The sequence below is a fragment of the Aotus nancymaae genome, unplaced genomic scaffold (genome assembly GCF_030222135.1).
Source record: "Aotus nancymaae isolate 86718 unplaced genomic scaffold, 86718_ANA_hifiasm-v0.15.2.pri h1tg000041l, whole genome shotgun sequence".
Lineage (NCBI taxonomy): Eukaryota > Metazoa > Chordata > Mammalia > Primates > Aotidae > Aotus > Aotus nancymaae.
Genome location: NW_026988455.1, coordinates 6412947 through 6426649, shown reverse-complemented (window position 1 = coordinate 6426649; position 13703 = coordinate 6412947). Strand labels below are relative to the sequence as shown.

At 41.5% G+C, this 13703-nt stretch overlaps 1 protein-coding gene across 7 annotated transcripts in view; it reads right to left on the bottom strand.

Annotated features, from left to right (window-relative positions):
• TLN2 (talin 2) overlaps positions 1–13703 on the bottom strand; it is a 464397-nt gene that overhangs the window by 113297 nt on the left and 337397 nt on the right. For all 7 annotated transcript variants that reach the window (XM_012443139.2, XM_012443144.2, XM_064361373.1 and 4 more), the window contains 4 exons: positions 11533–11646; positions 8588–8722; positions 6060–6188; positions 3653–3755 (listed from right to left, as the gene is read on the bottom strand). In XM_012443139.2, coding sequence (XP_012298562.2) covers positions 3653–3755; positions 6060–6188; positions 8588–8722; positions 11533–11646 — 481 coding nt within the window. The remainder of the gene's footprint in view (positions 1–3652; positions 3756–6059; positions 6189–8587; positions 8723–11532; positions 11647–13703) is intronic.

The following is a 13703-nucleotide window of genomic DNA, read 5'->3' as shown; positions in this document are numbered from 1 at the left end:
AAAACTGAAAAATATGATACTTAGAATTAAAATCTCAATTGAAGGGGTTGAAAGCAGAATAGATACTGCTAAAGAGAGGAAAAGTGAATGGGAAGATAGATCAAAAGCAAATATTGAGAATAAAGCATGGAAAGAAAAATGATAAAAAAGAAAAGAGTCCAGGAGATGTAGAAAACACAGTGAAATGATCTAACATAAGAGAAAGAAAATGGGACAGAAGCAATATTTGAAGAAACAAAGGTGGAGAGTTTTTGAAAACTGGCATGGGATAAAAAAATCCCATTTTCAAGGAGTACTTACAACCCAAAGGAGGACAAATACATAGGAAAACTCTTTCAGGCACACTGCTGGAAAACCAAAGACTAAAAAAACTCAAAAAGCAGAGAAAGGGGAAAAATAAAACCACATTACCTTTATAGCTAACTTCACAACAGAAATAAAGGAAGCCAGAGACAATGGAATAGCCTCTCCAAAGTGCTGGAAGAAAACAACTGCCAACCTAAAATTTTATAATAAGTGATATTATCCACCCAAAATAAAAGCTAAACAAAAGCATCTTTAGACAAACCAAAACAGAGAGAACTGGTCACCAGTAGATTAATACTAAGAAAAATAATGAAAGGAGTTCTTCAGGTAGAAAAGCAACGATCTCTAATGAAAACTCCTTGAGATGCAGAAGGAATGAAGGGTGATGCAAAGGGCAACTATGTAGGAAATCTAAATGAACAAGGACTATCTGGAACAATACTGAGATTGTACTGTGGAGATGAAAATACACCTAGAATTAAAACATACAACAATAAAATAATTGAAAGAAAGGTAAATGAAGTTAACATGTCCCAAGATTCTTGCACTATGCAGGAAGAGGTAAACAGAGTAATTTGTATTAAAGAAATCATAAAAGAATAGTAAATTAATGTACAACTAACAAGCTAATCAAGAGGAAGAAATCAGAATTTAGAAAAATGCATATTATTCTGAAAGGGGGCAAACAAAGAGGAAAAAAAGGCATTTACCACTGGTAGGCACAGAGAAAACAAACAGTAAGACAACAGACTCGAACCCCAACGTATCAGTAATTACACTATCTATAAAGAGACAAAACATTCCAACTGAAAGAAAAAGATTGTCACACCACCAACCAATCTCTGCCCTCCTCAAAGAACAATGACAAAGTTGGAGGATACCCAACCCATTAAGTATAAACGTGAAGAAAAACTGAAAGTAAAAGAATAAAAAAAAAAGTCACGCACACATTAACCACAACAGAGAGTTCTTTGCAGAAAACCATATAACTGGACTGAGAGAAAAGAAGACCTAAATAAATGGATATTCACAGATTAGAAGACTCAATGATATAAAGATGTCAATTCTCCCTAAACTGATTCTATGTTATCCCAATAGTAGTTTAAAAATACTGGTTTAAAAAAACAGTATATATTTTTTTATTTTGTAGAAATGTATAAGCTGATTCTAGAATTTATGTGGAAATCAAAAAGGCCAAGAATAGTCAACACTAACTTGACGAAAATCAACAAAGTTGGAGGATGTGCATTACCAAACATTAATACTTAGTATAAATACTTTAGTATAATACTTTAGTATAAAACTGCAATACAGTAATTACAGAAATGTAGTACTCATGTAAGAACAGGCATAAACTGACCCAAACATGTATGTTCACTTATGTTACAACAAAGTGGCACTAAAGATCATTGGGAAAAAGCGGGCTTTTCAATCAGTGGTGCTGGGTCAAAAGGATAACCGTGTGGAAAAACAGTTAAGTGAACCCTACTGCACATAAACAAAACTCATTCCAGAAAGATCAAAGTTCTAAACATGAAAATCAAACAGTGAAGCTCTAGGATATGACAGAGGAGAACATCTGCATAATCTTAGGCAAAAGTTTTAAAATAGGACACAAAAAGTACTAACCATAAAGAAAACAAAAGGATCAATTGGAATGTATTAAAATACAATCTTCGGGCATCAAAAGGCACTTTAAGAAACTAAAAAAGCAAGTCACAATATACAAGAAATACATATAGGTAACAAAGAACTCCTACAAGTAAGGAAAAGACAATAACCCAATTTTCAAATAATGGGCAAAAAACACAAACACACTTCACAAAATGGCCAACAAACCTATGAAAAGGTCCTCAATGGCACTGCTCATCAGGGAAATGCAAATTAAAATCATAATGTGCTACTATGACTCACAAACCAAAAGGCTAAAATTAAAAGACCAACAATACAAAGTGGTGGCAAGGATACAGAACAACTGGAGCTTCCTTCCATACACTGCTGAAAGAAATGTACTGAACACATGGGGAGCCACGGACCTAGGAAACCCACTTCTAGGTACACAGGAAGAAAATGCTTACTATGCTCACCAAACAACAGGGACTGGACTTGTTCCTAGCAGTGTCTTTTGGAAACAACCCAAATGACCATCAACAGTATAAAGAACAGCTATATTCAAGTAATGTAATGCCATAGAGATAACAGAAATGAAAGAACCACTCTATGTACCACAGATGAGTCTCAAAAACATAGTGCTGAGGAAAAGCAGCTAGACATGAGGGGCACATATTGTATTATTCCAACTACTTACAGCTCAAAAACAGGCAAAAGTAATCTATGCTGTAGTAGCCATGAGCGTTTACCGCTGGGGAAGGAGAAAGGGGATACAGTGATTGGGAGGGGGCACAAGGGAGCATCCAGGAGCCTGAAGATGTTTGATTCCTCCATCCTGGTAGTGGCTTCTTGGGTGCTTTCAATTTGTGAGAATTTATGAAGGTATCCACTTAGGATTTATGCTGTCTTCTGTGTGTATATTATACTTTGATAATAACGTATATTTCAAGAGGAAGTCAAGCAGTGTTACGGTGTAACAAAAGCAATGATCCCTAATGCTTCCCTCTTTATCTCCACTCCTAGAGCCACTCAGTTCCTTAAGCTTTCCTTCCATATATATTTTAAAGAAATGTGCTTAATACTGAAACCTCTTGGTTTTAAAAAAGAGATATGTATACACTTCCTACAGCAATAACATTTCCTTATTGTGTACCTTTTCTGCTATTCTTAGAGCTGATGATTATGCAATGTGTTCCTTATAGAGGCTCCTATTTAAGGAGTCTCCTACCTTCAGGGGCACCTGGCATCACCAATACTCAATACTGTGTCACCCCCAGGGTTCTGCAACACAAATCGCTTGCTTCCTGGTGGCTCCCCCACCCCTCAGGTTTCTGTTTACTCGCCTCTACCTGTTACCATGCATCTGTCTCCTTCTGTTTTCACACATTCCACTGACATCTATTTGTTGTCATTTCTTATTCTCTTCAACCTTTTTTATGCCTTTGCTTTAGTGGGATTTCTGGATTCACAGATAGGCCTTGAAGTCTATAATTACTATTTCTTTATAGTCTAATGGCGGCAATCCATAAATAGTTTGGGGGAATCATATTTTATTAGTCTTTGTGTGCTTAGTATCAAGCCCAGCAACAAACATATGGTGATTGAAAAATGTATGGTGAACTGCTGGAGGAAAAAAGTCAGGCATATTGTCAAAGGAATGAATTCCCTTCTCCCCCATCCCCCGCCCAGTGGGCTGCACCTGGCCACACTGCAGCATGAAGGGCATGGGTCTCACCTGTGTAGTGTTCGTTGCCTTGCGCAGCACAGGTCAGCAGCTGCGCCATGGAGGAGCCCACTGCCTTGGATGTGCTTCCCAGGTCCTGAGCACATTTTTCCAGCTACAAGAATATTCAAGGAGGAAAATAACTTAGAAGAAAAGGAACATCCGCTGAGGTCTTAGCATAATTTAGAAAAGTCATGCAGATCAAACTTTGAGCCCTAGCTCTTTCCCAGTAATGGCACTAAGCTGTAGCAGGGTGGTACAGGAGAAGGGAGCCTGAATTTTAGAACAAACAAATCAGGGTGCAAATTCCTGCCCCCTGCTCCCTCCCCTCCCAATTGCTAGCATGAGATTGAGTAAATGACTGAACCTCTCCAAGCCTCAGTTTTCTGAGGAGATCATGATACCTAGGCTCACAAGGTTTTCAGAGAATTAACGGAGGCTCTCAACAAATGGTAGCTATTAGTATTATGCCTTTAGAAGCTAATTTAGAAAGTCTGCAGCAAATCCTTAGCGAGAATTAATTATGGCTGGGCAGGAAGTGGGCAGACATCCAGCTGCACCACCTTCCTGGCATGTGGGACCATTAACATTGTTCAATTTGATCATTATACTTTGAGGAGTTCCAACGGAAAGGAAATGTAATAGCAATAGAGGGTTGGAGTGGCAAATGAGATTATGAAAATGGGCACAGTGCTTGCTTCCCATGAACAGCATGTTATTTTGCTTTGTAAAGCGAATAAAAAATGCAAGGAACGAAGTCAGTAGAGGCCTAGGGTATGGACAATTATTTGATTACTAAATGAGGACACCATTTTGGGAGACAATTTCCAGGTATACTGCAAGAGTGCAAAAAGGCATCAGAGAACAAACGCATTTTAAACCTCATAACATGTTTTCCAAGACAGGCAGTGCTTTCCAATAAAAATATAGCCTGGTTCATTATAGCAAACAATATGTTAGGACATGACACAGAGTTTTTTAGAGCAATTTCTTTAAAATATTACGGTGTTTTGCTGCATTCTAACTGCCTATGTTCTATGTAAAGGTGGAACTACATGTCATGCCAGCCTCTCTTGTGCTCCCTAGGGTATAGGACTTTGCAAAGAGACTTTAGACCACTTTGCAAAGCTGTTGGCCCAGGAGGCAATCCCAACTCTGTCACTAACTGGGTGACCTTAGTTAAGTGACTTAACCTCTCTGAGTTTCTTCCTTTTTACAATTAGGGGAACTTGTAATTTAACACCTATTTTCTGAGTGCTTCCTATGTACCAGGCATTGTTCTATGGTATATTATATGCTCATGAAGTCCCCGGTATGTTCTAAAAGTCTTTAGTTCATTCCAAGAGCCAGAAAAGCACAAGTTTTAGAGTTCTGCAAATCTGAATTTAAACCTTGGTTCTGCTCCTAACTGGCAGATAACATCGAACAGAACAGTGACAAACTCTGCCTCTGTTTTCTCACCTGTAAACAGGGTTAATAAAATTTGCTTATAGCCAGGGCGCAGTGGCTCATGCCTGTAATCCCAGCACTTTGGGAGGCCGAGTCGGGTGCATCACCTGAGGTTGAAAGTTTGAGACCAACTTGACTAACATGGAGATATCCCGTCTCTACTAAAAATACAAAGTTAGCCAGGTGTGGTAGCGCATGCCTCTAATCCCAGCTACTCAGGAGGCTGAGGCAGGAGAATGGCTTGAACCTGGAAGGCAGAGATTGCACCATTGCACTCCAGCCTGGGCAACAAGAACGAAACTCCATCTCAAAAGAAATAAAACAAAACAAAACAAAGAACAAACAAACCAAAAACCTGCTCAGGAAGGTTACTACCAGGATAAAGTAGACTGTGTGTGTACAGTGCTTCACAGGTGCTTAATACATGGTGGTGATATTTTACTAGCAATGTTCAGTCATGGTGGGAAAGAGCATGCAAGTGAGAGGGACTAGTAAAATTTCAGCCAACAAAACTCTGACACAAGCATCGGGGGGTGTGGCAATATGACCACAGATTTCTAGTGCCATTATTCCATTTGCAGTATGGCTTTCCCGTAGGGACGTGCTTTGCCATAGTCCATCCCAGTGCTCTGCATTAAGTAAATTCTTTTCTAAATGACTGTTGATAATCTTTTCCATGGTTATCATGATAGCCTCACTGCTACCCACTTCATAGATAAAAGACTTGAGACGTAGAGGAGATACAGGATGTGTGCACCCCTACTTGATGATGCAGCTGAGTCCAGAAGCCAGCACTCCTAAGTCCAAACCCAGGTCCTCCACTTACCCTGGGCATTCGTTCCAGAGGAAGGCCACAGGATTAGAAATTTCTCAAGGTGCCTCAACATTTAGCAAACATCTTAACCACAGATAGTTTAACAATGTCATAACAAAAGGTAGGCCCGCACCCCAGCTGGCTCTGACAGCTCACCGTTTCCCCTGGAAGTGGCTTCAGCTGGCTCTCCACGGCCGCCATCTTGGCATCCTGCAGTTCATTCTTAAGCGTCTGCACGGTGTTCAGAGCCGAATCGATTTCCATTGGACCACAGGCTTCATGGGCCTGTCAACAGAGTTGGGAATATGTGTACAGTCTGCTTGAGAAAAGTCCCCAACACTTTTTGCAACTTATAAAATGCCTTTCTGGATACACCTACTGATTCTCCAAATCCAGCAAGAGGGGCAAGGAAAGCAAGAATTTTTCCGGAGAGAACAAAATCACCCTCAGTCAGAACCTCACTCTTAACTTTCCTTAAGCATCAATTACGGATGTCTCATAACTGGATATAGTAAGTCTTCTGGAAGTGATCCTTATGTGAAATGCACTTGCCTCTTAGACTCAGTGGATCATTTATTCACTGTGGCTGGGCTGTTTTTAGGGCACCTAGCGCAGCCATGTGTGTACACAGAGGCAGGAAACATGCAGTGAATGAGTGAATGAACAAATGAACCTACCCAGGACTCTGGGGGCAAGTCTATATCAACTTTACTGATTCTCTTTACAAATTTCTAGATTATAAATCATTACGTTTCTATACTGAAGATTATAAAATTTTTTTTCCTTAGTAATTTATGAATACTACTTCATCTCTTGGTTATTTAGAACACTGATCTCCAAATTCTTTGCCCTCAATATACACATGCACAAGTAATTATAAACGTGTAATTATTGATCAGTATACTAAAAACTGGAACGCTTTCATTTCTTTCCATTTTTAGATAATAGTAACAACAGCAGAAATAAATACTAATTGATTTGTATGTGCCAGTATTAAGAAGGAAACAGAGAGGTTAACTAACTTGTCTAGGTCACAAAATTAGTCAATGACAGTCTGATTCCAGAGCCCGCATTTTTTTTTTTTTTTTTTTTAAGAGACAGAGTCTCGCCCTGTCACCCAGGCTGGAGTGCAGTGGGATGGTCTTGGTACACTGCAACATCTGCCTCCTGCGTTCAAGTGATTCTCATGCTTCACGGACCTATAGGTGTGCACCACCACACCCAGCTAATTTTGTATTTTTAGTACAGACAAGGTTTCACCATGTTGGTCAGGCTTGTCTGGAACTCCTGGAATCAAGCAGTCTACCCACCTCAGCCTCCCAAAGTGCTGGGATTACAGCCTGCACTCTTAATGCTTAATCCTTATACTATAGATTAAAAAGTATCGCCGGGTACGGTGGCTCACCCCTATAATCCTAGCACTTTGGGAGGATCACTTGAGCTCAGCAGTTCAAGACCAGCCTAGGCAATATGGTGAAACCTCATCTCTAAAACAAAAAATATGATGAAATCTCGTCTCTGGCACATGCCAGTTGTCCAGCTACTCAAGTGGCTGAGGTGGGAGATTGCTTAAGTCCAGCAGGTCGAGAGGTTCCAGTGAGCAATGACTGAACCACTGCACTCCAGTCTGGACAACAGGGCAAGAACCTGTCTCAAGAAAAAACAAAACAAAGTGTCTTCCTGTACCCAGTGGACAGTCTTGCTTGAGTCCCACTTTGAGGATCACTGTTCTGGAGCAGTGGTTCGATGTTGGTATGTGTGTCTGACTCAGCAAACAAGCTTGTTAAAATGCAGATGTTCAGGCTCTACAATGAGAAATTCTAATCTGGTTTCTCAGAGGCAATGCCCAGGGATGTGCATTCTAATAAGCATCCCCAGGTGAGGATCTCTCTTTGAGAAACACAGGTCTAAATACTTTTGTATTGGGTATGGTCTAAAGTTGTGGGTATTTTCATCTGGCTGTGTAATGTGCTCCTCATATTAAAAATTCAAGTCAGCTTCTACCTTCTTCTCTTACCAATTTATGAGGCTGCTTGTTTCTATAAAGGGATTGCTACAGTGAGGAAAAGTGAATTCATGCTAGAACTTCATGCTAATACCACATCAAACAGAGTAGCAAATGAGGCCCTTTGGTAATTAATATACTCCAGAGACAGAAATTCATTTAGTCTTCAATTCTGTTCTCTTGAAAACCTTGTTAAGGTGAATGCTTCCATGCAAGATGTGAAAACATTAAATAATAAAGATGACCCTTCAAAGTCGATTTTCTGCCTATATAATTTGTTAATAAGTTCATAAGATGATACCTGGAATATATGAACACTTATTTTGGCCCACAATTTAGCTGGCACCAAGACACTGACGACTACCATTATCCCCTAAGACTGTGAAAAATGGACCACTGCTTGTCCCAGGAAATGGGAGGAGGAGGAGGAAGAGGAAGCATGCAACTCAACTCAAAATAGTTCAACCAAAGGCATCTGAAACTGAAAAGTGAATACTAAGTGTGGGAGATAGTGGCTTACTGCAATAAAAGCCAACCCACAGGGGCATCTTTAATAGTCATGCAAGTGGAATGGACAACTCTGCCAGGATAGGTTCAGCAGTGTTCAGGTCCTGGGTGGTACCCACGCCACCCCAGCTCCCTTCCTGACAAGTTAACCCCTGTGACACGGTCCACTTGCCTTCTGCGAGGCTGTACGCAGCTCCGCCAAGCTGGTGGCCAGGTTCTTGGCACACTGGCTTAGCTGCATGGCTGCAGCCTGGTCACTCACGGTGGGCACTGCAGCTTTGGCAGAGGACACCATCTTGCTTCCAGGCTGTAGAGAGACGAAAAGAAAGTAAGATGGCTCCCGAGCAGCAAGAGACAGAGAGGAGAGACCCAAGCAGCGATGCCTCCACAGCAGTCAGAACTGATTGTGCCCTAAAAAAAAGGGAACAGTAAACAACGGGTCCCCTACTCACAAACTGCCACCTCAAGTCAGATACTCTAGAGCAATGCATTCTAAGAATGTTTTAAAAAAGAAGAAATGGAGGTGCCTTGGAGGGTAGAGAAGGTGAAGTTAGAATAGTGGCTTGAAATTCTCATTTAAAACATTTCAAAGAGAGTTTCTTATTAAATAGGTTTCTTTGTATTTCTCAGAATAGCTCTTTATTCTGAGTCTCCCATACACCCAAAAGACTGCTTAGGAAAATGAAGACAGACAAATAAAACAGCTAAAATGACCTCACATCTCATAAGGCAGAATAACTTTACCAGTGCATTGATATCTATGTGTATGTACACATATTTTGAAAAATAAGATCATACTATTTACTCTATTTCATAATCTCATTGTCTCACATTTCCTGCCTTTTAAATAAGTATATAATATTCCACTATACGACTCTGTTGCCATTTCTCAATTCTCCACTGTTGGGCATATTTCCATTTTTTCCAATGGAATAAACAATGCTGTGATAAACAGCTTTGTAGCTAAATCTGCATATATTTATAACTTTCTCTGTATAAATTTTTAAAAGTAGAATTTCTGGATCAAAGAGTATACATACTTTTAGGACTTTTAATATATATGTTATGAAACTGCACTTAGAACAAGTGCCAGATGATAAATATTAAGGACAAAAATTAATATTTAAAAAAAAAGTGTTACTGAATATTTATAAGAAAAGCTACGATGAGTATATAAAAAGCATAAACAGATAATTTTGCATAATAAAAAATAACCGAAACATATGAAAAATGTTTAACATTGTGAGTATCAGAGAAATGCAAAATCAAACAAAAATAGTTTTACACAGCAAACTGGCAGAAACATACATGTTTTCTTAAATGCTTAATTCCCAATCTCATGAAAGATATACTGAAAAGCATGCTCCATATACTGCTAAGTTGTAAATTTCGACTTGTTCAACCTCCTAGAAGAGCAATTTTATAACATGGATGAAGTTTAAAATGTGCAAACCTTTTTATCTGCCAATTCAGTTTGTACTTATTTTCAACCTTCCCTTGTAGAGATCTGAGTGTCTGTAATAGCAAAGTTAAAAAAAAAAGAAGAAAAGAAAAAGGGAAAACAAGGGCAGGGACAGAGTGGACCCAGGAACACATCTACACGGCTCTATCTTAAAGCCCTACAATCTTGCCAGGGTGGAGACATTACCCACGACTGGCTCCAGGTCCTCTCCCCTCCCAAATGATGAAAGAAATGCCTTGTCCAAGTCATGATTCACAATGTCCTAAAGATAAAAATAAGCAGTTTGCAATCCTATCGCTAGGAATTCAAGAAAAGAACAAAGACATGGGCACATAAAGATTTGTATCACATCACAAGTTATTCATGATGGCAAAAAATTGAAAAGCTCTATGTCCATGATCCATGATGAAAGAAAAGTCAAATGAAGAGTGTAGTCATATAACAAATGATTATTCAAAATCATTAACACTCCTAATATGTTAGATGAAAAACACAAACGACCTATATACAATGAATACCAATTTAGAAGAATACACATATATACACACACACGTACACACATACATACCTGTGTTGCATATGTATGTAGTTAAAACATGAGATGATGCATCAAATCTTTCATGTTTTACTTCTGCATGTTAGAGTTACAAAACTTGAAAAATAAGCCAAATAGATGTATTGCTAGGTCCTACAACTATCAGTTGAACTAGAAAGGGATGAGGGGCCGGGCGCGGTGGCTCAAGCCTGTAATCCCAGCACTTTGGGAGGCCGAGGTGGGTGGATCACGAGGTCAAGAGATCGAGACCATCCTGGTCAACATGGTGAAACCCCGTCTCTACTAATACAAAAAATTAGCTGGGCATGGTGGCGCGTGCCTGTAATCCCAGCTACTCGGGAGGCTGAGGCAGGAGAATTGCCTGAACCCAGGAGGCGGAGGTTGCAGTGAGCCGAGATCGCGCCATTGCACTCCAGCCTGGGTAACAAGAGCAAAACTCCGTCTGAAAAAAAAAAAAAAAAAAAAAAAAAGAAAGGGATGAGGAATTGACCTACCTCATCATATCAACTGCTTATGACATATAAGTCGAGAAAAAGTGCTGACAAAGTAGAGAGATTTGAATATAAGATGCATGGAAAGGGGACTTTTCCCACAGCTTAATATTTTTGTTTATTGATTTTCCTTAAAATGAATCTACCCTTTACCCCACAGAGACTGACAATACTAACTGTACAACTGCCACAAAGAACAATCATATCTTACAAGAAGATGCACTGAACAATTCTTTCCCCAGTCCATGAATAACGGCATTAAGCTCTCTGGAAACGAAAACCTAAAGCAATGCCTAGTTCTAGGCTGTTCATCACAACTTGCAACTTTTTACATGTTTTCTTCTCTTTGAAGAGAAATAAACACGATAATCCTAGGAAAATGGATCATATGCCATCTCTCCAGGGCAATTTCCCTGCATATCAGCAGTCTGCTTTGCCAAGCTGAATCCGTCTCTCCTGAAACTGGAAAGGTAAAGAAGAGGCCTTCAAGGCCTGCCTACTGCAAAGACTTAGCTGATGCGGGGATTTAATCAACTCCTCTCCCTAAAGGGCAGCCCCTGCCCAGACAGGGGCTCTGAGTGAGCCCAAGGTGACCACGGCCGTGTTACCTGGAGGAAGTTCTGGCTGGAGATGATGAGAGCCAGCTGGGCACTCAGGTCTTCGGCTTGCGCTTGGCTCCCCCGCACTCCCTGGACCAGCTGAGGGATGTGATCCGCCACTGCCTACGGAAGGCAAGGAAATAAAAGCAGCATGGCTAGAATGGTGGGATCATCCAAAGAAGCTAGAACATGACCCAAGTGCAGTTTCCGGATGTGCCATCCACTCCCAGGGGACACCAGCCTTGGAACAACACTGTGCAGTAAGTAGCTGGGTCCTTACCAACACTGAATCCCATTTCGTAGGCATCTTCTCTACACACACTCTACCCTGTGGTCCTGGAGGTCGCAACACATTCCTTAGAAGATGACTGTCTATGATGAGACCTAAAAGAATTTCCCTAGTCGTAACTCATACCATCTGGCTCACTGGTGTTGCAAAACTAGAATCAAAGGATCTACATGATTCCCAGGTGGTAAACCAGTCATGTGGCCCCATGTTCAGAAGGCGAGGGAAATACTTGTCTACCAATGCACGTAAGTGCTTTGGCTTCTTACTTCAAAGGCATGCATTCTGTGCACCAGGCTTTGTGTTGCCATGGCCTGTCTTTCTCTGTTCTAAGTAACACTTCTCGTTTCTCAAACCGGAGAGCCCAAAGCCAGGGGAAAGGAGAGAGGTGCTGCATTCTGTGAGGCGGGGCTGCTGTATGTAACAGGCTCCTGTGGTGCCATGGGAGATGAGCCTTTATTTCTCTATGTTCTGTCCACATTTCCTTTCTGTGCTCACACCTCTGAGAACCTCACTAACCAGAGAATGAGGTAAATGAGGTTCTCAGAGGTCACAGCACCATGGCCATCGTTGTGGATAAAGGCACCCAGCGCATACTGGCCTGGTGACACATATTTTTTCTAGGGCTGCTCCAGCGCCGGTTAAAAAAACATTTCCATGGAATTTTTCCCTGGCCCCCTTTAGGACTGCTAGTTTTGCTGGTTCTAGTCATTTGCTCCACTTCCCTCTCTCCATTTCAATCCTTTCATTTCCTGGCAGTGGCATTTGAGACCTAGTATCTTCAATCTCTTTGCAGAAGAGGGGCAAGAGGCCTCACTCATCCAGTGGCATGACCCTGCATGTGAGCAGCACATGCTCCCTGAGAAGAAAGATACCAAGTTTTCACCCCTGCTGGCAGCTGAGCTGAGGACTCAATAGGAAGCAAACTTCCCACAGCAGGGGCCTCGCTCTCAGCAAGACCCCTTCTCTATCCACACAGGACCCAAAGACACTGGTTCAGGACCCTCCTCTGTCGCTGAGGCTTTTCTTCCTGGAGCACATTCAGTACCCAATAGCAACAGGGCTGGCCTTGGAGAACCCAGAATCAGGAAGAGAGGGCTACAGGCAGCTCCCCATCAGAAGTAAAGCCATTTCTGAAGTGGGAACAGTGGCACCCCTCACATGTGAATCATTTGGCAGAGATATGAAGGAGGAGAGAGGGTGCAGTTAGTTCTTTTTTTTTTTTTTTGAGACAGAATTTCACTCTTGTTGCCCAGGCTGGAGTGCAATGGCGCAATCTCGGCTCACCGCAACCTCCACCTCCTGGGTTCAAGCAATTCTCCTGCCTCAGCCTCCCGAGTAGCTGGGACTACAGGCACGCACAACCATGCCCAGCTAATTTTTGTATTTTTAGTAGAGACAGCGTTTCACCATGTTGACCAGGATGGTCTCGATCTCTTGACCTCGTGATCCACCCGCCTTGGCCTCCCTGCAGTTAGTTCTTATAACCCCAGCACAGACAGATATGCCTCCCCTCCGCTACCAAGACTAGTTGCAAATACTTCCAGAAGATGCCAGACAGATGTGCCACCCACATGTGGGCAGTGGCTCTGCAACTGGATTTTGTGTCTGCCACAATTCAGAGGTGACCTGGGAGAGTCATGTCCCTGGACTCTTAGAGAAAGCAACAGGGGTGTTTACTGTACCTTTTGTAGTAAACTGGCCTCAATTTAGCAACAAGGCCCAGGTGTCAGAAGAAGAGAGACAAAGAGGAACAAGAAAAAGCACCAAAGCTCAAAGTCACAGAAGCCAGACCGGATGAAATAAATCCTTGCGGTCCAATTAGGAGAAAGCAGGAAATCAACCCTGCTCCAGGGAGCAAAGGCTGAATTCGAAGTCCTGCCTCTGAAAGAAA